Here is a 25,402-nt window from a genome sequence, read left to right as displayed (position 1 = left end):
TCCAGGTCTTGTGCATGCTGGGTAATTGCTCTACTGCTGAGCTACATCTTAAGTCCTCTAAGGATACTTTAATTTTTTTCTGGTGAATTTGTACACAGAAAATATATTCAAATGGCGCGCATGCACACACACACACACACACACACACACACACACACACACACACACACACAAATGCAGAGTTTCTGTCTTTGCAATTGCCTACTCAGTGAACAAATCGATATTCAACCTCTTAGAAAAAGCGGCATAGCAATCATTTAATCTTGCTATTACATCAACACAAGCTCTGCTCAATTGTATCGTTAATAAGCTTTTTAAAAAAGGATCAAGTTTGTATTTTCCAGTTGTACAGAAAAAAGAAGAAAACAAGTTCTTATGAAGCCAATATCATAATGTTTGTTGCGAATTGTTCAGTAGACTCCACAGACAATGAGTTTGAGCCAGACAATGGAGTTATTGAAAGTTATCATCTAATACCAAATGGTATTTCTCCTTGTTAAGCATTTGCCTTAAAATGCTATTCAGCATATTTGTAATCAAATTAGATAAAGGGAAATCATGGTAAAATACTGCTGAATCTACTTGAGGGAAACACTGTTGGTTGAGGTCAAACAGTCTTTGTTCTGAACTGAGTTGAAATTTCAGAAGCCCATCAGAACACCTGGGCAGGGACAGAGTGTGGGAAACTGGCACAAGACAAAGCTGTCTAGCAATCTGTGATTGATTGTGTATAGTTATGGCTGAAGGTTCAAGATAAGGCATCCAAGTTTAATCTTCCTAAGAAGGGACTCTGAGATACGTCCATGTATAAATTGAGACTTAAAACAAATCAGAATGATAAAGCAAGCCTAAAGAATCGAATTTCTCAGGCTTGAGAATAGAAGAGTGGGGAGTTAATGGCAGTCTTTAAGGAAGAAGGGTTCTTATAAGAGAAAGATGACTAGTTGTTTTCCATCTTTCCCAAGTATAGAATGAGAGCTGGGACTTAACAAATGTTTATTGAACATCTCCATTGAGAACATAACAAGAGGCTAGGGAGCACAAGGGCTTAGATTAGAACTGAACAATATCCCAGAGTGAAGATTTTAATTCCTTGAGAGGCTATGAATTTTTGTTTTGAAAGGTCTATTAACAAAATCTAATTTTTCTTTCATAATTCCATCGATGGGCAGGAGTGTCAATTTGATTCAGACATTAATGGCTTCCTTAAAGCTCCTCCCAGTTCACAGTTTACAGTTGTCTAAAGCACATATCTTGAGCTCTTTAAGAACCCAGTCAACATATAAACTATTCATGATGATGATAAGCACTAGCATGTAAATTTTGTATAAGGTACAATGCAAGGGAAAATTCTTTCTGTGGTGTAGGTTCATTTGAGCCTTATACAAATATTAAATTAAATAATGTGATGATGTCAGTAGAAGAGTGAATGTGTTAATAGTAGGAAATCATTATGTAATATGAATTGATACATATATTAAATATTTGGATTATTCAAGTATATAGCAATAAACCTAAATTGAAGTAAGTGAATAGTATGTTTCTGTGGACAGAAATTATTTTGGATTATATCATCACTTGTTTTTCCTTCAAAATATCCACTCAGAAATTAATCTCTCAAAGCATATTTGTCCTTGAAACTCAACATGCATTGATAATTTAATTATATAAGACTTGCTAAGCTATTAATGATTGCAGCCAACATTTAGACATTTTAATGAGGATGGTTAGATATCTATTCAGTTTACCAAGTTGAAATGTTTATTATTTCAACTAAAATATAAATTAATAGCCATTAAAATATGGTATATTTACCATCTTACCACCTGAAACCAATCAGATTCTAAGAATAATTTAACAGGGCACTTCTTATCAAATTTTCAAATGCAATCCCATTAATGGTAAAAAGGAGTTACTGAATATTAGAGAATGTCTGGTCCTTTAGTCTGCAAAGAATTGTCTGTGAAGTCTTCTCTTTGTTTAATTTTAATATTCATATGTGTTGTAGTTTATGTATAATATAGGTTTATTCATTCATTCACTGGTCACCTATTGTGGGTCAGGCATTTTTTAAAGTCCTGGAGAAATACAAGGTACAATGCAAGGGAAAATTCTTTCTGTGGTGTGGGTTCATTTGAGCCTTATACAAATATTAAAGAAAGTAGGTAAATAGAAATTCTGTCATGTCAGCTTAGCATGTTCACTGTGACACTGTAAATATGTGTCGCTTTAAAAAAAAAACAAAACGTGTGGCTTTTCTTATGCTCTGGAACAACCTACATCTCTTCCTTCTTCTTCCTCTAATGTTTCTGGAAGAATGCTGTCCAATAATCCAGGCAGGTGTAGGACACTTGTTTCAGTTAGGTGCTAATATTCCATGTTTGTTTTATCAATGATGTAGTTCTGTCTTTCAGCCTCTCTGGCATTGGAGGCTGCACTGATCCGTTAGGTGAGAAACATAAGCATTAGAGTTCTGCACTTAAAAACTACATCAAAATAATGGCTAATAAGAGACATTCAGGTTCAGGGCAAAGAAAGGGAAGCATACTCAAACTGTATAGGTTTTTGGTGATGAGTCAAGTCACTGATGTTTTCTGATGGGGTTGACAGTGTCACTAGTCTCTTGGTCAATCTTCTATTTTTTCTGTAATCTCATAAAAAGACCAGTTGAAAGAATAATGATGACTGATAATGCTCTTATGTTTTGAACTGATACTGTAATTTTCATCACATGTAAATGATCTGAGCCTTGCAATTTACATAATCAAGTCACTTCATTTAATTTTCAAATTTCATTTTCATGTCAGCATTTTGATCATGTACCATGAATATATCTTTTCCTTATAGTTCAAAAAATGAATAATATTCCAACTTGTAAGAAAATTTAATTGTGCCATATTTACAAATAGGTTTATAAAGGTGAATGATAATTTTAATAAATTTACTGTATTTCAGTTTTTAACCCATAAAAATTAACTGCTATTCCTTAGTTGATAATAATGCTTGGGCCAATATTTGTTGAAATGAGGTAGAACATTTGACTACAAAATATCAAGTTAAGCAGGTTTTGTATTATTTTCATGAAAATTCCTCAAAAGATAAATAAGTTGAATTTAAAAATTTTCAAAGAAAATAACCGTTTTTATCAGGCAAATTAAAATATCAAAGAAAAAAGACAGTCGTATAAACAAAGTGTAATTTGAAAATTAAGCTGTGCTTAGCTCCTCGAATGCACAATGAGTCCTGGCCTACATTGTAGGGACATCCTTTCTTCCTGTCTTTCACAGGTTTGGTGGCATTTTGGAAGCTGACACATATGTTGAATTAATCACAAAAAGATGTTGGCCAATTACTCCTAGGTGTGATGCCTATTTAGAAATGGGGTTGATATACCAAATAATACTTCATAGGTCTCAGTTGCAAATACCTTGTTGAATTAAGGGTAGGACTTGATGTTCACTTTTCCTTCTCAGGTATTTAGGATTTTGTTTGGTTTGAACCTGTGATGGACTTGTCCATGCTGTGTCAGTCTCTGAATTCACATGTGAATTAGTTCTGTTGCCTTTGGAAGACATTCTTTAATTGGAGTTATCCACCGTCTCATCTCTGGCTCTACAACCTTTCTGCATCATCTTCCCTGAGCCTTGAGGGTAGTTGTTTAATAAAGACATCTCATTTATGGGTGAACATTCCAAAGAATTTTACTCTCTTTACCTACCATAGTCTCTATTGCAAGCAAGAAAAAGCATCTGTGATAAATGTTGAGCAATTCATTATCCATGGGTATAGCAATATGTCATATGAGTCATTTTGTTACTATTTTCATTTAGCAGAATAATGGTAGTAGGTTTCAGTGCCTAGTAATCAAGTTCTTGGCCACTTAACCATGTCACATATAGGTTTCATCTCATGGAGTAGACTTTAAAATCCAATCACAAAGTGATTGGTTACCTCCATAACATTTACACCACTATTATACCAGTATATCTTGAAGACAGGTCACTATTTAGGGATCAGGGTTTATAACTGAGCATGCAAAATATCCTTTGTTTTGTTTTACTATTTTTTGTTTTATTCTTTTTTATTGCTTTGGCTTTGATTTTTGTGTGTATGCTTTTGTTAGAAAGAGAGAGGGGAGATCATCCAGTTAGGTAGGTAGCGGGGTAGGAAAGAGGATATGGGAATAATTGGGAAAGGGAAAACTATATTATCAAAATATATAAAAAAATTCGTTGAAAAAGGGTGATGAATTTCCTTAAAGTCCCACACTTCCAAATTAGCTAAAGTAATAATAATAGTAATAAAGAATGAAGACAGCTTTATACTTACATATACACATTTTTTGGTGATTACTTATCATTAAATGTTGAGGAATTGTCATGTCATCTAAAAGTAAAGGGGGTCCCCTTGTATACAAACAAACAAACAAAAACTCAGGAAGAGTGTTTCCCTGAAACATAGGGATAACTGTAACTCACAACAATTTACTCAGACATCACTTTCATGTATTGTATTTCGAGACTAAGATGTGAATAAATAAATAATTCTGTTTTTTGCCTGAATGCTTCTTATGCCTCACAAAAGATTCATATGTACAAATGCTCAAACAGTACAGCCTTGGGCTTCAAACATTTTCTAGAATTTCATAGGCCAAGTATGAGTTGTATGTTCTGTTTTTCCTTACACATTTCAAAATAAAAAAATAATTTCAATACCTTGTATTTGTTTCCTAAATCAGTCTTTTACTACTATACATGTTCCTCTAAGGTGAACTTTGGCTCCCTCTAATAGATATTAATTTTAATGTTATTTTATATTCTTAATATCCTTTACAAATAAAGTCTGAATAGAACTTGCACTGGAAATTTTATTATAAATAAACCAAAGGAAAATGACTAGGTATATGTTTCTAACATGAATGGTAGAAAAAATCACAAAGGGTATGAAATACTGCCAGTAAACAAAAGATCCTCAGCTTCATCAGTGGGAATTAGAAGATATATATCTATATATCTATATATCTATATACTATATATATATATAGTAGTAATGCACATTAAAAGGGAAAAATAACAGTCACTCTTACACAAGGTGTGTATTACAGTACTATCTGTAACAAAATTGCTACAGAAAACTGCATTTCTATTATTAATATGGTTCTTTAATACATTTACTGATATTGTATTCATGTTAACTGAAAATGTTACAGATTTTTTGAAGGATAGATCTCATTGAAAGACAGCTACACACTATCTCCATGACATATAAGTAATTTTCAGCCTTCTATCTATCATCTATCTATCTGTCTATACATCTGTCTTTCATCTATTATCTATCATATATCTATTTATTGTGTATATGCATGTTTGGTTCTCTCTCTTTCTCTCTCTCTCTCTCTCTCTTTCTGTGTGTGTGTGTGTGTGTGTTTGTGTGTGTGTGTGTGTGTGTGTGTGTGTGTGTGTGTGTGTGTGTTAGCATGTACACACTTGAATGCACCATGAGGACAAGTTGCAGGAGGCTATTCTCTGTTTCACTCCTTCTACCATGCTTTTCTTTGAGACTGAACTCATTGTCAGGCTTGGCAGCAAGCACCTTAATCCACTGAGCCATCTTTGCGATCCTTCTAGGTGTATTGAAGACTGTACTGTGAGAGAAAGAATGTTTTATGGGTTACTGATTACCAAAGCTGTCCGGAGATGATGATAGAGAGAGTTTGATAGATTTTTGTCAGACAAAGTATATTTGTTCTCTGGTGTGACTGAAAAGGAATGAACAAGGCTGGATTTCTAAGGCTACTTAGAAATCTGTTTTCCCAAAAGTACATGTCTGAACCTGTGTTAAAAGCTTCAACCTATATACCCTGTGGTAGCTTTGGTTCTGCCATTTGATGTCACCAGGGGGACTACCATGTTTACTTGAGTAGTAACACCCATGGCCCTTGGTTTCCACTTGTTGAACGAACACAAATTTTTCCATGCTGAGATTTCACTGAATGGACACAATATCAGGTAATGTAGAAAAATGCTGATATGTAGATTATTGTTGTGACAGGACATTTCAAAAACTTCCTTTCGAGAGCATCTTTTATGAAACAGTATTCCAAAAAAGGAAAGGAAAGAAAGGAAAGGAAAGGAAAGGAAAGGAAAGGAAGGAAGGAAGGAAGACAGACACTGTTGTTCCTTTGTGTTACAATGCTCACCACCACATGCTGCTGTGTGTGGCCATTGCATCCAGAGTCGTGGTGTCCAGAAGACATTAGCTATCTCCCTTAATTCTAAAATGATCTAGTGTAAGAAAAATTTTACCAATCAAATACTTCCTAGACTAAATAATGGAGTATACAGATTACTAATTTTGTTTTTAACATTTATTAAACTTAAGTCAAAATTCTACATCTTCTTTGTTTTGTCTGAACCAAAGAAAATGTAATTTACCTTTATTAGGTTAAAGGGAGGGAATCCTTTTAAATTTCAATTCTGAGATGAGAGAAGATCTTATTTATTGTAAAAAAGGGTAGTATGCATTAACAGCTTAACAGTATGCATATTTTTACTTCTTTTTGCTTACTATTGGGTATGTTAGTGTTTATGCCTAATTAATATTTTAAAAACATTGTTTCACTGAACTGTTTTCCACTGTAGCAGTATACAGAATTCATGGAATATGTATTTCTCCCTTCCATATTGACGTTCTTAGGGCTGATAGTTAACAATTTTGGAACTGATAAGCAGTTACTATTCTGGGAAATATGAATTATTTAATCAGTTCCAAACTTTTGAAGTAACTGTCTTGTATTTAGGAAAGAGAAACAAAAATTATCGTAAGAGTTTAGACTATAATATATTGCTGCAGGGGCAGTTATTAAGGGAAAACACAGCTGACATTTTCTGATTTATGCACACAATCAGAGATGGAGTCCAAGGGCTGTGACATAATTATCTTCATGCTAACAATTTTTGTAAATCTCTTGACAGAATTTTAGCTAATTTTAAAATGCCTTCTGAAGATTAGCACTTAAAATTGTTGGGGAAAATGGCACAATTTATTAGCAAGGGTATAATTGTAAACCTTCTAAATACTCATTGTGAATATCGTTTAGACAGTAACTCCTGCTTCAGCAGCTGGTATATAAGACACCCATTTATGGAATCTTGAAACAACAGAGAGTGGAATCTAATTAAAGAGGATTACATGCCAAAGAAAAATTATTAAAAACAGACTAATAGACAATTGTTATAGATTCAGAAACCCCTGCCAAATTCTCTTTTTGATATGAACTCATGTAGCTGTCAAGTAAAAGCCTTTATTCCTCCCAAACCAAAAGAATATTAGAAGACTATCTCTTTTATGACTTAAAAATGACTGCTTTTCTGAATTTTAACTTAACACAAGGACTTCAATGGTTCTATTAATCTTTGTTCCATATACTTAAAAATGCATGTGCTTTTAAAGATAATGATGAGACTTACTGTTGTAGGGCTTTTTGTTTGTTTGTTTGTTTGATTGATTATCTATCTAGTACCAAGAATTCCATAACTGGGAATAGGAAAATGTTACTTCTTTAATAAACAAAAATCAGCTATCAATTTAGTTACTACTGAAAGAGACTTATGTTTAGTTAAATTGCATGCTTGTTTGTCTTGTACATTTAAAATTCACAGTACATTAAAGCTTGTTAACTTCCAGACTGAACTTACTAAATTACTCCTTTCTTTTTGAATTTATTCACTTTGGTATGATCCATAGGGACTTTTTTTCCAAACAAGAGACCAAGATAGCTTTGAATGATAGACATCCAACATTAGTTCTTGATATAAAAATGAAATAAATGGTGCTTTTCAGTACTAAAGAAGACATTATGTCCATGGCTGTGAGTTTGCCTGGTGTCTAGATTTGCATCTTACCAATTGTGTGTGGTGTTGCATAGGATTACATAGCTGTATTTCTAAGTGTAGTCCTATAGAATTGGGCTAATTTAAACAGACATTAAAAATTAATTGCTGAATATCAAAACTAATGTTTCCATGCCATTAATAAATGTATGAACAAACACTTTGGATTCAGTAAATGAGACATTTGTTTAACACACTTAAGTGGATGGCATTCCTAAAAATAAATACTGTGTATGAAAACATTAACCACACAAAATTATATGTGAGATGAAGAAAAGCACTAGAGTAGTAACAAAGTGCTTGTTTATCTTTGTCCTACCTCAGCTCTAACTCCAGAACTTTGGTCCTCTGAACGGACAGAATGCATTCCAGTGAGAAATGTTTACTGTCTCACTTAAAAACCCCACAAGTACAGGGACTTACTTTAAGTTTAAAGCATCAAGATGACATCACTCATTTTTGCTTTATAAGATTCATCTTCTAAGCATGGTGACATATCTATAGTTTTCAATGTGCTAATAATTAATGTGATAGTAGTGTTCTCTGCAAGTTAGAAACTAGCAATAGTTTTTTTTTTGTAGTTTGTATTTTTTTTCACTTTCAGAAGACACAACTTAATGCAAGTGAATCAAATCATTAGTGGTCAGTTTAATGTGGCTTGCTCAAAGATGCTATCAATCATACATGATAAAATGTGAGCAAGTATATGGGACATCCAGGCTAGTAAAGATATTAATACTAAGAAAACTATGTATTTGGTGTGGTGTCACATGCTTGCAAGCTCAGTGCTGGGGAAACAAAGTCAATGACTCAAGCCCATCCTTGGCTACACAACGAGTTTGTGGCCTGCCAGGACAAGGTGAGAAAACCTGTTTGAAAAAAGCCAATTTTATTTTTAAACAAAGAAATTCATTTATTATATTCTTGGTTAAAAGAAATTAATTTATTTTGTTCTTGGTGAAAAAAACCATAGTCTTATAGTAATACATTCATAACAGTACAGTAGACTTTTCATTTGAAAATTCTTAGTATTAGGCTTTTCTTTTCTTTCCATTGGGCTGGCCTTAAACTGCTCATCAAAAGAGGCTGTTAGAGCTGTGTGAAATCTCATTCATTTTCACATTACAGAAGAGAAGTGGCTCCAGGGAGCTAACCCTGTGGTGTTAACTGTGTTCCTTCCCATCACAGTCCAGTGCTAAAGATGTCTGAAATGGTAAAGTATGGCTGGAGCACAGCTAGGTTTAGAGACCGGATCCACTCACTGGCATTATGCTGTCTTTTCCCTTCCGTCCAGCTATCAGTGGATCCTACACTGTGAGAATTCGACCTGTGAGCTTTTGCCATACACATAAACACAAACCTTCATACATGCAATACTCTTTTACATGTAATGTGACTAAAAAAAATGAAGCTGTTAGAATGAACGCCTTCAATGCAAATGACTCAAGCCAGATTATGCTTTATAATCATAAAAATTCATACCTATTTTAAAATTTCTGATGAAGCCAGTTCTGTAAACACTGTCAGTTTCTTACAGCATCACATTTTTTTTCTGCTTTTTCTTTATTTTTAATAATTTTCAAACTTTGTGCTGGAAGTTCTCCTCTTCAAAACATAGGTGACTTGTGAACACATTTTATTCTAATTTGTATTATGCTCCAGAAAGACCATTTGATTATAATTTATGAGCATGGATAGGAAAAATACCTTAAAAATGTAGATTAGAGAGATTCAGGGCTAGAGAGATGGCTCAGCAGTTAAGAGCACTTGCTGCTCTTAGAGAACCTGAATCAGTCCCTGCAGGGCAGGGCTAGTGGCTCACAACTGCCTGTACTTCTAGCTTTTATGGGCAGTCACAGATGTGGCAGAGTCTCCAACAAACATATACTTTTAAAAAATCTGAAGAAAAAGACTTTGAGAGATGTGTCAGTTCTATCTAGACTTTAAAAAAATCTATCCATGTAAACTGTTTGTCAGGCAGGCCTATCTCTGGAGTCTGAGGAGCTTGTGGGACCTAAAATTCAATGGGGCACTATCTGTGGAGCCTGGTGATGGCACCAGGGACAACTTCCCTGAAAGCCTGCACACTGGGCATGTTTTTGTTTGTTTGCTGTGGTTTGGTTTGGATTTTTTGAGGCCCTTTCAAAACTTCACATTTCTTTTGGTTACAATCTATTCTCACCAAACAACACCCCATTTGTACTGGCATTTTGTATTGAGTTTTCTGAAGGTTGGGTTTATGATTTTTGCCATCATTGTTGGTATATGAGACACTTTCAGCTACTGACTGAGCATGCTTTTACTCTATGTTTAAAACCATTTTAAAAATTAACTTGTTCAATATGAGATAAAGAAGAATCATTGTAATCGAATTGATGATATTAATTTTATTAATTTACCAGATTGAATAAGTAACTTGGGAACACGATTTTCCCCCTAAGATTGAGATGGACTTCAATGGAAGTTACTTTTATTTTTACATTTCATTTGCTGTTGTAACATTAAGCTTGCATCGGGCCTTTTGGGGATGCATACAAGCATACACAGTTTCCCAGAACATGTACTAGGAAGACCTTTAATTTTTAGGCATGTTATAGGATAGAGTAGTACAAAATGAAACAATGTCTTGCTCTCCTCAAACCTGATATTTTGAAAAGTAATTTAAGGTGTGACATAATGCCAAGTCCATCATACATAACATAAAGTGCAAAGCAAGACAATATTGGGGAAAGTAAGGGTGGCCAGTGAGGGTGTAGTAAGGGCTGTTCTAGAATTTTTCTAAAGAAGTGGTATGCAAACCAAGTTCTGAAAGTGGCAAGCAGACTGTCTAAAATATGGAACATCATGTGCAAAGACCTTGAGGAGAAATTATAGTTTTGTACCATTGTTCCAAAGAACAGCAAGAGGCATGTTCTGACATCAGGGAGCTGAGGACAAGAAATCACATAGGAAAAGCACTTGACAGTTCTTACAGTTTTTAAAGGTAAGAGCAAGGCTTGAGAGGTGAAATGAGTAGTTTTCATTATTTAAATTTCCTCAGGAATGCCTTTATTGTTTTCTGGAGTTTGTGAATAAGTATGTAATAATGGACTTAAAGAAAATGCTGTGTCTGTGCTGTGACTTTTGCTTCACTGTAAATGACACATAGAACTCATCAATATATTTTGGAATCATACATGTTTTACTTGGTAGTTTTGTAAAGAATGTGTAACTCAACCAAAGCATATCTCCATATTATACGAAAAAGTAGGTAGATTTTTGAAAAGAGGAATTAAAATTCAATAGAAATATAATAGTTATTTTTTCATTGATTTCTCATTGATAAAGGCATGAATAATTAGCTGGTTAGGATTTTAGCAGAACTTACTTTCTGGTTACCACAAGAAAGTGCTAAAATATCACTTTACTCATACCAAATATGAAAGTGGGAGCTTTAAAAATTTCAGCTAAAATTAAATATATTTCTTACATACACTATGAAGCCCAAACTCATCTCATTCTTTTAAAAAATGTAGAATATTTAGGATAGGAGATATAGCTTAGTTGGTAGAAAGTTTTCACTTGCAGGAAGCCCTGGGTTTAATCTACAGCATCCCATAAAAAAGGCATTTTGGTGCATATCTGTAATCCTAGCACTTGTGAGCAGAAGCAAGAAGGTCAGAAATGTAAACTAATTTTCAGCTACAATGGGTTTGAGGCTAGTTTAGTTCACAATTGGAACTCGGAAACAGATTCCCCATCTGTGAAGCTCAGACCTTTCCTATTCCATGATGTTATTACATTTCCCTCTGACTCATAAGATTCTCCAAGAGAGGGCCTGCTTGTAAGCTGGCCACCATTAGTGAAATGACATTATCTAAATATGATTACATCTTAATGTCCCCTGGAAGGATTAGACTAGTGAAGACACAGGGAAGGGAAAAGCAATTATCTATTGAAATATGAATCTCTTGATGAGAACTGGAAATCGTATCTTACCATCAGGATGCTCATGTGGAATTTTAAGAAATGTAAATTGAGTAATTATTTCTTAGAGCCTGGTGTAGAACTTCAGTGAGGCTACCTTCAAGAATTTCAGTTGAGTGGAAAAATTAAAATGGATAATTTTTTTTTCAGGAGGAGCACATTCACATAATTGACTGATTATCTATAGAGAAACCTAGTCCTTGGAAGTTCTCATTCCACCACAACTGTGCCTACTTGTAGTGTGTGTGTGTGTGTGTGTGTGTGTGTGTGTATAACTCCCCCATAACATAGTTCATTATACTCACTGTCTTAAAGTACCTTGCTATTGTAATGGGAAATCTTGAAGGGAGTCATTCTACTTATGTTGCCTTCATATTGTACAGTGAAGAACCTGGCATTGCCTCTACAGGATTGTCTGCACTCTTCATGACAATTTCCTTAATTAAGGTCCCTTTAGTATATAGTGTGTTGCAGGCCTCCAGCTCCCTGTAATGGGAATTATCAGGGCATATTCCTGTTCTTGGCAACTGATTCTTCTTCTCCACTGTGTCTGAGGTCCTCAGTTTGTCCCATTTATCTTATTGAACTGAATTAGTTTATGTCAGTGACTGCTTCAGTAATATCACTGAACTAATACACAGTTGATTGGTGAATGTTCCTTATCATTCCCTCCTTAATAGCCAAGGTGTACTCATGATGTTTGCCTTCTCCCCCTTCCTCTCATTCCTTCTCTCCTTCTACTTTATTTCTGTTTTTAGTTTCTCTTCTTTTTCCTCGTTGCCTTCCACTTTCTTTTTCCCCTCTGCCCTTACCTTTCCCTCCTTTCCCTCCTTCCTTCCCCCACTTCCCCTTTCATTTCTTTCTTGGTTTATATACCATAAGGTCCCACTCTATAGCCCTGGTTGATCTAGAACTTGTTATGTAAACCAGTCTGGTGGAACTTGCTAAGTAGCTGGCCTTGAACTCATGAACCTCCTGGTTCATCATATATTGTGTCCACAATAATAATTAAAGAAACTTAGGAAGCTGATGTCTGTAATTAGTCTAGGATTGTCTCCAGTAGGCAACAATGATGATGTCCTAGACTAGAGCCGCTTCTGGCTTACACTCCTCACACCTTTGTTCTTAATGTGGTGGAAAACTGTTGATAATTACAAAGGCACATGGTTAGTTTGCCTCCAGTCGCTTTTCTCTCTAGTATGGGAACAAGTAAAAAAATCTTTCATATTTATGTTTATAGCTCTCTATTTGGCACATTGTCTTACAGTAGATTATTTTTCTCAACTGATGGCAATTGAACTTTTGCATTTAGTTTCTTAGTCATCTGGGACCTGAGTTCTTCTGGCCATGCCATTAACTACCTGTGACCTTTCATTTATTAAAATTATTTTCCTGATTTATTAAATTTAGATTAGCTAGTATATATTTTTTTGATATTTTGGTTATCCACTAGAACATCCAGTCCTATGAAATTTAAGTCTAAAAAAACAGCAGATTTTGCTTTTATTTGGTAATACTACCTCCTAGCTCTCTTTGCTTTCCTTCATATCCTGCCTCCATCCAGAATATGAATGAATGAGTAGATACACTTGATTGGATTTTACTTTTTGGCACCGGTCAGACAAGGATAACTATTTAGTGATTTTATTTAGGTTTCTCAGGGCTAAAACACTGTGCCTGATATTTCATCCAGAGTTGATGTTGGTATTCCACATATTAGTTTCATTATATATTTTTTTAATCCTTAACACAGATGAATTATAAAACACCTTAAAATCTACCACACTTGAAACTCTAGACCTTCCTTCAACCCGTGGGGATTCGTTTGGCAAGAAGCCACTGAAACAGGGTTTTGATGCTTGGTTTCCTGTTTCTCCTTTAATTGCTGCCAAAATCTGAACACTTGGGAATTTAATTGCTCATTATATTTGTCACGGTGGTGTCACAGACCCAAATAAAGACTGTTGCCTGCAAAATATTTGTGGATATTAATTTGGCCTAAACATGTATATGTTGGATTCCTTGTTTCTCCACACTCTTAGGTATATAGCACACACAGATGGGAGTGCATGCCTGATATTCCTTGAAAACTCTTATCCATCCATCCCAGACTCTGTATTTGGGTAGTTTCTGGAGGTTCCAGGAACTTTCTTACTCTGCAAAGTCAGCTGCCAATAATCTGTCTTGTGTTTGATTGACGTTGTTTTGTGTAATGGCACTACATTAACATAATGGACAGCTTCTTTAAAGATTTTTGCCATTTACATAAGATTTTAAGTTTTCTTTTCTCTATACCCATATGAGCAGAGCTGAGGAGGACTTTGGTCGGAGGCTATACGCTCAATTTTTATGTAGTGATTAATCCTTGATGTCAGAGATGATAATGATGGTGAGCATTACAGGGAACCTATGTGCCTCAGACCAATTGGAATTTTGACGCTTAAATTTATGCAGAAGATAAGCAGATGAAGGTGTCAGTTGCTTGAGCTTTGTGTTACATATGATGAGAGCCTAATGCCATTAGAAATGGAATTAAAGCCCTGTGGACTTTGATTCTCTTTTATATTCATGAAACATAATAATCTTGGATTTGTTTTTTGATTTCTGGGTATGGAAATATTTTGGCTAAGGCACATTCTTGAAATGCCTATAGTCTTACTTATTTCCTCTGTGTTTTGTTGAGTGTAATAAACCTCAATCATGCTTAGAGTAGAAAATATAGAACATTCTTTTTCTGTTAGTCAGCCTAATACTATGTTAGTCTTCCCATTTTATCTCACGATAGAAGATGCAGTTCTGAGCCCTCTCCAGATAAAGGCCCTACTAAAAATCACAGATTTTCTTCATTAGAATGCTGAATTTCCTTGAAAGGCTCTGGAATGTTCTCTTTTAGCTAACACATTTTTGCCTAATGGTTTCTTGAACCATAGAGTATTCAAGGGAGCTTATTTTCAGGTCTTTTGTGCCTCTGCCCCTTTTTAAATTTTATTACTGTATCCAAGAAATATTTTCATCTCCCCCTCAATGTGGAAAATAAACAGTCAAGAAGTCATGTGTTCAGGATGAATCTGAAAATAATTACAACCCAATGATTTTGTGTCTTCTTTTATAACCTGTACCCCCCTACAATGGTAGACATGAGATAAAATTGAAAGTTTTATTGAGATGAGAAAGAGGAGAAAGTCATGGCGGATTATAGGAGCATTGGAAACAGCAGGGAGAAAGTAGGAGAGGAGAGAGGAAGGGGGTAGAAGTCTGATTATTTTTTGTGTGGCACATGTATGTGTTTATATCTGCATGTGGATGTAAAAGAGCCTATTTGTGGATGAATATAGAGGCTAGAGTTCTATTTCAGTTTCTTTCTCCATGCCTCAGTAGCTCTTTTTAGACAAGGTCTCTCATTGAACCTGGAGCTCATGGCTAGGCTGACCTAGCAGATCAACAGATAAGCTTCAAGCATTCTCCTCCTGAAGGCTGGGATTCCAGTCATGTGTTGTTCTACCCAGCCTCATTATTCCAGTGCCTGGAACCCATTTCAAATCTGAGTATTTGTGCAGCCAGGATTTTTACCAACTAATGAATTTCCACAGATCTTCATGATCTCAATCTGTGACATCATGTTGGAAAACGAAAGAAATACACATTTTTTTTTCTTTTTCTTGTAGCAACATGTAGATTCCCAGACATTTCTATAATTTTAAACCTATATATCCCAAGCAGTAATGTTTCCTCAAGGATTCTAATTTTTTAAAGTTGTCTGTGGATATTATTATAGACTGATTTCAGATAGTAATCTTATTGGCTTATATTTCAAAAAGAACATGAATTATGAGAAATAATGAAAATTTATCATTAATTATTGCTTATTTCATATTATTTTATAGCTTTCCCCAAGGCACTGTAAACATGGGCACTTGATTACACAGGCGAGATGTGGTTTTCCTACTGTTGCTGGAGTCCAAGCCAGTGGGTTATAATGTAGTGACAGGTGGGCACCGGACTTTGCTCTTCTTTATGATAGTTTGCTTCTGGCATTATTGCTCAGGCGTAGGGAGTAACTTTAAATTGCTAAACTACGATCTTTAAAATCCTCTCTTAATTACAGTACAGCAATTATCATGCCTTGCCAATGCTATTAAAAATTAAACCACATGTTTCCTGCAGCAATGCTGGTTTTAAAAACAATAGGTAAATGGAAGATGATTGTTTTGAAATAAAGAGCTTCAGGTATAGTGCTGCATTTTTTTTTTTTTTTTGCTAATTCCCGTTGGAAAAATGCACAGTCTCCAAGACTTGCTTAAAAAAATTATCAACTGAACAAAAGCACTGCAAGACACACAGATTGATTTTTGTTAAATTGCAGATAAGTAGATGTGACCAAGTGGTACATGTGCATGGAAATTTTTGAACAAAGCCTTCACAGCAATTAAACAGAAAAATTTGTTTCCATGTCTGGTTTAGAAACTGTCTCAAAGGAGGCATCCATTTAATAAGAGGAGATTTCATAACAACTCAGCCATCTAAAGTTTGAAAAGAAAAATAAGCCTTCAGACTTAGCAGTGATTCACCTAAATAGTTAATCTAATTCCAGAGAAAAGGAAGTTAAAAATTATATGTGACCAAAGAGGGCATTACCAGTGCTTTCTGTCAAGTTTTGAATTAGGGAACAAAAATGCAGAGATTTAGAATTAGACACTCTGAATTTTCGTTCTTGATGCCACCTCTGATGATAGTGGTCACATAATTTGAATGGGTTTTAGATGAAAGTAATAATTTGAGCTAAGTAGCAAATTAGTTGGAATGAGTAATTGCAGTGATCTTCTCTTTTTCTGTCTTAAGATTTTTAATCCTTGAATTCATTTATGTACATTGATTCCTACCCTGATTTTACAGAGATATTAGAATACAAACAAAAAAATAGAAACTGGCCAAATGAATAATTATGCAAAATTCCAGTGAAATACTATGCACATTTAAAGGAAATTCTAGATGTCAACCCAATCATTTCATGGTGATTCCTTTACAGTTTTTGTTGTTGTTGTTCACTGCAAGTGTAACCAGTGATATACTCTACATGATTTCTCTAGCTCTTTTATTTTCACCGGAAGGGAAGGGCAGCAATATTTTATAACCACGCTAGATGCAGCCACGCTGAAGACCAATGCTATGAGCAATGGAGACAGCTTAGTTGGTGTGCTGCCCAGTGTTAAGTTAGCTTGAAACACCAACTAGAGTTATATGAAAGGAGGGAACCTCAATTGAGAAAATGCCTCCATGAGATACTCAGTCGGAAGCCTCACTCTCTTTGAGGAATGGATGGAAGGAGAAATGAGAAGTTGGAGGGGATGGGGGGACAGGAGGGAGAAGGAACTGGGAGTGGTATGTAAAATAAGATGGTTTCAAAAAATTAAAAAAATAATAAAAAAGAATTGTAAGCACTCCAAAAAGTACTGCTGTAGGGCATTTTTTATATTAACATTTGATAGGGTAGCCCAGCTCATTTGCGTGTGGTGCAACACTTGGGGTGGTTGTCTTGCATTCTATAAGAAAGCAAAAGACTCTGGATGAACAAGCCATGGGGAGCAAGCCTGTAGAGAGCACCCATCCATATCCTCAGCATCAGCTCCTGTCTCCAAGTTCCCTCACTGCTTTTGATGACGAACTATTAAATGGAACTATGAGTGAAATAAACCTTTTCCTTGCCAAGTTGCTTTTGGTCATGGTGTTTCATAATTGCAGTAGTAACCCCAACACTTGTTTTCTGTAATCATATTTGATTTTCAAACATCTCCCTAAAAACTGTTATATGTTTTCACAGAAGCATCAGCTTGTTAACAAATATCTATATAAATACCATTTGTAATAAGTATGTATAATCACTCAGATTTAAAGTCCCTTATTTACCTATTTCTTTAATGTTGAAAATTTAGTCATCTCTTCTTAATTCTCACTCCCATGAGAATGATGCCTGAACTTCTATCAGAAACAGAATTGTCTAAAAACTTGTCACTTTTCTGCAAATATTAGGAATTGCTTTTTATCTGAAATATATATGAAATGCTGCTGTTTCCCCCTTTCTTCTGGCTGTCAGTACTAAGGACAAATATGAAAGAATATTTTTTAAAATAACAATAACAAAGAAAAACTCTGTTTTCATGTCAGAAGTCTAGATTCTAACCAGGCTTTGGTGTTAGTGCAGAAGAACTGGAAAAAATGTGCATGTCCTGGCCATGTAGTACAAATTATTCAATTGCTCATTTTTGAAATTATATCCAACTCTATATATGTTGTCTTTGACTATTCAACACTTCTGGGTGTGATGCAGCATATCAATAATCCCAGACCTTATGAGGTAGATGCAGGAGGATCAGGACTTTCACAGTCATCCTTAGTTGAGTAAAAATTTTGAGAACCACCAGAATCATAGGAACCTATCTCCAAACAAACCAACACAAAACTCCAAACAAAAGAACAGAAACAAACTAAAGAAAACATCTAACCTATAGGTAAAATGTGTACCGTTAACTTACTGAGATATCAACCACTTGCTGAAATCAGATTCATTCGGTTGCAGGAATGGATCCCTAGCCAACAGTAGCAATAAATGATAATACTTCTAAACACCAATCACATGTTGTAATATTCATCTATAATTTCAGTACTTGGGAGACTGAGGCAGAGAAATCTCAAGTTTGAGACCTGTCTCAAAACGTCCTAAACAACAACCCAAACCAGAAAAATCAAAACCAAAGCCCAACCCTTCTAAACTGTAGCAAATATTTGCTATGTTGGAATTTTGAAGCATTTTGAATGTTTGAATTTTAACTCCATTTGCAAGAGACTGAATTATGACTCTTAGCCAGAATTAAAACCCTTGTAAACATGCATTTGGAGGAACGTCTTTTTAATTTAGGTTTGTATTTAGGTAATATCCCAAAGCACACACATTGTGTGTTTAATGACGTAACATGATATTTTAATATATGTATTATTATGTCATTCTGAAGTCTAGATAAACAAATCTTTCATTCAAACTCCCTTAAAACCTGTTTATTGATACAATTTCATGCAGAAATGTAGGAAGACTTTCAGGAAGTTAATTGATCAGTGTACAGAAGACACTCTTAGTCCTCCTAGAACCGGATAGCTTCAGGGATAGATTACCTTCCCTGTTTTTTAAGTAACAGTTTTCTCAAGATATATCACACATACCATATAGTTCACCCTTTGAAAGTGTAATTTCATAATTTGTAGTCTATTCACAAGTGACATCCTAATTACCGCAAATTCCAGGACATTTCTTCTCATTTCCAAGAAATCAAATTCCCATTAGCAGCACACCACCTCATGCTTTCTACAGCCCTTGGCAACCACTAATCTGCTTTCTATTGATTTGCCCAGACTAGGTATTTTATAAATGGAATTATAAAATGCTATCATTTATATACGACGTTTTCCCCACTTAGCATAATGTTTCATGGCTCATCCCCAGTGGACAATGTATGTGACTTCACTCTTTACAGACAATAATAGTCTGTGGTATGGGAATACCACACCGATTATCCATTTGTCATTTTACTGACTTTTGGGTTGTTTCTCCTTTGGGCCAGTTATTGATATTTCTGATGTGAAAATCTGAATACACATTTTTATATGGAAACATGTTTTGTTTCATTATGAAACTCATGTAATGAAAGTGTAATTTCTGGTCATAATTGTGTTAATTATACTTTGAGTATATTCATCTGGTTCATTCGCTAACATTCGAAGACAGCACCTCCTGTTTTCTAATGAGAGAATCTTTCCATTCACATGGACAGCATGGGATGAAGTGAAAATGTAGCTTGAATGTGTTATTACCATTCTCCCTGAGTTTAGAGATCCATGATTCTTCTGATATTTAATTATGTGAAATTTTAAAATTTTCATTGCCCATTTTGTATTTTCTTTGGAAAGTTATCTATCGAGAAGTGTTTTCTCATTTAAAAACATGGGAGAGGCAGAAATTGTCTTATTGAATTGGGTGTGAGTTGTTACATATTCTAGAAACAAGTCTTTTATTACATATGATTTATTGGAATTTTTCCTTTGGATCTATAAAAACTATAATTTTAGTGGATTAATTCCAAGTCAGAAAAACATCTCCCTCTGAAATATTTTGTGTTTTAGCTCTTGTCCAGGTCATTCTGGGTTGGTTTTGAACACTGTGTGACTCAGGAGTCTGTTGTCACTCTCATGTGTCATTTCTGCCAAATCCATCCTGACTCACATTGAATTTTCTTTAGTTCTTGTTTAAATATTGAATTGACCATAAGTGTTAGGGTTCATTTGTACTCTCAATTCTGTCATTAGTATGTTTGTTTGTTTTTCTCCTCTCTTTTTTATTTAAATTTGAAACAAGCTTGGTTTACATGTCAATCCCAGTTCCCTCTCTCTTCCCTCCTCCCCTGCCCCTACTGACCCCCCATTTCCATCCTCTTTCTGCTCCTCAGGGGGGGGTGAGGCCTTCCATGGGGGAATCTTCAAAGTCTGTCATTTTATTTGGAGCAGGGTATGTATGTTTATAAGCTTATGCCACAACCACACAGATTGTATTCATGGTAAAAGGTTTGGAAATTGGAGGTTAATTCTTGTAACTTAATTCCACTTCCCAAACATGTTTTGGATATCTAGCCTCTACCATTCAGGTGTACTTTAGGAAGAGTTTCTAAAATTCTGGAAAAAAAAATCTAGTGGAATTTGCTACAAATTGGATTGTGGCTACTGAGACAATCCACAGAGTAGCATCACCTTAGCAACAGGAAGTCTTCCAGTTCATTGCAATAGGATGAAAAAAAGCTTTTTTTAAAAAATGTTATTCTTCATAGTTTTTAGCTGTTTATTGAATATATTCATAAATATTTCATTCTTTTTAATGTAACTTCAAATGGAATTGTTAATTTTTAGATTTTTCATTGTAGTCTGGCCCATCTTTGAACTTGATACAAATGGAGTAAGTCATAGATTAGATTCTGTTTTCAACTAGACATTCCTGGAAGAGGGAATCTGCTCAAATAAGAAATTGTCCCCATTGGCTTGGCCTGTGGGCATGTCTATAGTGCACTTCCTTGATGGCTAATTCATATAGAGGGCCTTCGTACTGTGGGAGGTACTCTCCCTAAGCAATTGGGCTTGAACTATATAAGAAATGTAGCTGATGTAGCCTGGGAGATAAGCTTTAGCAGTTTCCTCCATGGCCTCCTCTTCAGTTCCTTCCTCCAGGTTCCTACTTTCATCTCCTGCCCTGACTTTCCTTTGCTTATGGATTGTTTCCTGGGAGTTATAAAGCTCTCCCCTCCTGAAGTGGGCTAGGTCACTCTTTTGTCACAGTATCAGCTATGCATACTAGAAGAGTGTATCTTTGAATACTTTGAGTGCGATTTCTTCTATCACTTATTTGGATCTCTAGTATTTGAGGTGCTTGTATGTTACTTAATATAGTCATTCATTCTCAGTGCTATATAGTTTTGTAGTATATGAATGAATTGCATTACATGTATTTCATCTTTTTTCCTCGTTTTTCATTTAAATTAGAAACAATCTTGTTTTACATATCAATCCCATTTCCCTCTCCCATCCTCCCACGACCCCCACCGACCCCCCATCCCATCCCCTTTCTGCTTCCCAGGGAGGGTGAGGTCTTCCATGGGGGATCTTCAAAGGCTGTCATATGATTTGGAGCAGGGCTTAGGCCCTCTCCCATGTATCTCACCTGAGAGAGATCCCTCTATGTGGAGTGGTCTCCCAATGTATATTTGTACACTAGGGATAAATACTGACCCCTACCAGAGGTCCCATTCATATATATATATATATATATATATATATATATATATATATATATATATGTTACAGTTGGGAATATGAAACAATGTTTACATTAATATTTTTCCCAAGCGACTTTGAATGAATATTCTGTACATTATTCTCAAGTGTAAAACAGCTGGGCCAGAGAAGCAAAAGTTTGACTGTTGAAGCTAGAACCATCATTTTTCAAAGTGACTGTAACAGTTTACAGGTTTATTATTAGTGTAGTGCCTTTTATACTAGAACAACAACACTGTCTGGTCTATCGTTTTACACATATCCAAAATATGTAGTGGTTCTTAGCTATGGCATAAATTTTCATTTTACTGTTTGATAATCACATTTGACTTGACTTTTGTTAGGCTATTTGAATTTTCCTCATGAAAGATTATGTAATGTTCTTTGTCTTTTACTATTTAAGTATTTTCCTATCTTTATTTGTAGAGGTAATTTATTTATTATAGTGTAGAAATATAATTAAGATGTGCGGTGCTGTCAAAAGTATGGAAAATTGATCAATTGATCAGAATACAATAGATTCTGTAGGCACTGAAAGTCAATTATGGGAAAATGACTCCCAATGATGGATGGTATTTAAGGGAAATAGTACTTCATTGATTATCTATATGATGTGATTTTCAGTATTCAACCATATAAATGTCATCTCACAGGCATGTTTCACCAAAAGGTGAAGTACAGAACAGCAAATCTTCCTGATTAATACTAAAAGAAGCTTTCCAGACTTTCAAAAACATTTCAAGTAAATGGGCCATAAAAAAGCTAACTGTATATTTGAATATATATATATATATATATATATATATATATATATATATTCAGCATCATTAAATCTAAAAATTTTTCTTTGTGATAAAACTAAAAATGTGAAAAAAATACTAGCCCACATCATAAAATGATTTCCAATGTAGGTGTCAAACAAATGACTTTAGATCATTTCAAGGAATCCGGAGTTGGAGTTATTTTGGAAAATTTTAAGATTTTCATTATAAAGTCATTTGATTATACTTTAAAGTGATCTTTTCCTTAATTTGATCTAGTTAAAACAGAAGAACTAAAGGTGAGCTTGATAAATTGGATACCATTGGGTTGGAAATTAATTAACTCTTGTACATTGGAAATCAATGATCTAAGTTCCACAGTCTTCTGAAATCCAGTGTGTTTATTTATAACTTGGGAATAGAAATGATACATTAATAATTAAATTTTATTATTTAACTCTTCTGTTTCTAAAATTAAAAACAAAAGCTCAAAACAAAACAAAACCAAAAACAAAACAAAAAAATCCCCAAACTTCTTTTTTTTCCCCAAATGCTATCACTGTCCACCAAACACCTATGTAAAAAGATTAAAGTAAATACCCATTTAGTCTGAAATTTAGCAAGTTTTAAGTTCCTAAAACTTTGCTATATAAATATAATTGTTTGTCTACACTACACCACTAAGTTAAGAATTGTAGTAAAAAGTTAAATTTACTTTTAGAAAAGTCATTGCACTAGTACTAGTATATTTACCATGCAATAAACATTTATGAAGTTTACATTGCCCATCATGTGTGTTTCTCATTAATGTCCCTCAAATACTTGATATCACAGCAATCAGGATGATTTAGTTTGACATAAAAATTTGTGGATTCACACATGAAATTTAAAATATAACACAGGTGTTTGTTCTGAAAATCTGGTTTTTAAATCTGATTAAAATTTTATCATACTTTGGCCCTTTCCATTTCAGTACGGAGTATCTAATTTGACATGGTTCATTATCATATACACTTATTAATGTTACTTTGAACTTATTTACTGATTTTTCTCCTTTGAATTTACATTAGCTTTAGTTAATTGGAGATTATTTTAGGAAACTAATTGCTATTCTGAGCCCTGGCAGTTTGGCTAGTTTTGTGTGACATTCATTTTTTTTTTAACACCTATTTTGAAAAAAAATATGATGAAAAGATTTCTCCTGCAGCTGCATCATAAGACTCGTGAGTTTGTGGCTGTTGAATTTCAGTGTCTATTTTAATGAATCCTACCCAATTAAAGCATTGTGCCTATTTTTCATGAGCCCCTGATCAATACAATTGATTATATTTTTACATAACCGCATAGAATGTAATTTTTCTGGGGGTGTGGAAGATTAATTCAGTGTTTTAATGTGTTGCAGGCCTGTGAGAAGCTGGAGAATAATTTTGATGACATCAAGCACACGACTCTTGGTGAGCGAGGAGCTCTTCGAGAAGCAATGAGGTAAGTCTGGGTCACCATAGCAACAGTCACAGATGTGGTAAAGAAAAAGTCATTCTTCATTATTGGGGGAACAAATGAGTTCATTGCCACCATTCAGCTCTGTTCTCTAAGGTATTAATTTGTCAGTGGAGAGACTTCCCTTGAGGCTGTACTTTGGTTTTGAAGCTGCATAAATGTTAAGCCTCAGTGCACAGTAAAAAATGTAAATGTTTAATTTGTTACTTAAAATGCTTACGGGGTGTCTTGTTTTATATTTATAGTAAATTGTGCAATTGAATGAAAATATTGTTCATCTAAATCCTGCCTGTGAGTAGAAAATAAACACCTTGTAAATCGTAGCTTGGCTGAGTACCCTTTCCTAATTAATATTTAATTTGAAAAGAGCTACTTAAAAATTTCATCTTTTGTTATATTTCATAAGATTAAAAACAATTGTTAAGATGTCTTACAATTTTTCAGTATTTCAAAGCGTAGAACGACTCTCTTTTAGATGCAAAGACCAATAAGTGGCCTGTTTGTTTTTTTCACTTAATATTGCTATTTTTATTTTTCAAAAATCACATCAACCTTGCTATCTTTTTAATAACTTTGTATGAGGTGCCCTTTAAATTCATCTGATTCGGATCAAGGAAAAGTTTAACTAGACAGTAACAATGTCTGAGTAACAAGCATATAATCCCTAGGACAGAGAAGTCACAAACGTCACTAGCCCTAAAAGTTCCCAGCTTGAACCTTCCAGTGGCCAAATCTGCATTTGGGCAGAGAATGGTGGATTTTCCTTTGTTGTACTCATGAAACAATGTTACTTAAAAAATTATCTTAATGCTCATTTATCTTAAATGGTTTTAAGGTAGAGAAAGTTAAAATATGAGAAACGGGAAATCTAACAGACTTGCCGTGTTTTAAACACAATTTTGTTATTGCTGTCACACAGCTACCATATACTTTAGTTTAGAAGCCACTCTCATTTAGCAACCTCCCTTTTACCATGCAAGCAGCAGGAGAAAGTAATTAAATTTAATAGAAGCTGCCCTCATTTTGAAGCCACTTCTATTTAAAACCACAGGGGGAGGTAATTAAATTTAATGGAAACAGTAGCTTCTACACAAAGATACATGGTACTTCTGTATAGATGATTATGATGTCACAAAAAGGGGAATAATATATTACTAGTGTGCAGGAGAAATTACCAGCCGGAGCAAAGGAACCTATTTTACTGTTAATGTCTTTACTAATAAAAAAGAGGGAAAAATAAAACTGAGTACGCAGCAGAGAATTTGTGTCTATCTAAAATGCAGCAACAGTCTAGCAAAGTTTAAGTTACTGAAAATAATTACAAATTAAAAATGAGGTATAAAGTATACTGTAGGAAAATCTAGGACAGAAATTATGAATGAACTCCTTTTTAAAAAATATGTTATTATACTTTATTGA

At 34.5% G+C, this 25,402-nt stretch overlaps 1 protein-coding gene across 2 annotated transcripts in view; it reads left to right on the top strand.

Moving 5' to 3' along the window:
* Dpyd (dihydropyrimidine dehydrogenase) overlaps nucleotides 1-25,402 on the top strand; it is an 830,055-nt gene that overhangs the window by 86,378 nt on the left and 718,275 nt on the right. For both annotated transcript variants that reach the window (XM_027395605.1, XM_027395606.2), the window contains exon 3: nucleotides 23,886-23,968. In XM_027395605.1, coding sequence (XP_027251406.1) covers nucleotides 23,886-23,968 — 83 coding nt within the window. The remainder of the gene's footprint in view (nucleotides 1-23,885; nucleotides 23,969-25,402) is intronic.

Source organism: Cricetulus griseus, assembly GCF_003668045.3.
Source record: "Cricetulus griseus strain 17A/GY chromosome 1 unlocalized genomic scaffold, alternate assembly CriGri-PICRH-1.0 chr1_0, whole genome shotgun sequence".
NCBI lineage: Eukaryota > Metazoa > Chordata > Mammalia > Rodentia > Cricetidae > Cricetulus > Cricetulus griseus.
This window is presented reverse-complemented; position numbering and strand designations above follow the sequence as displayed.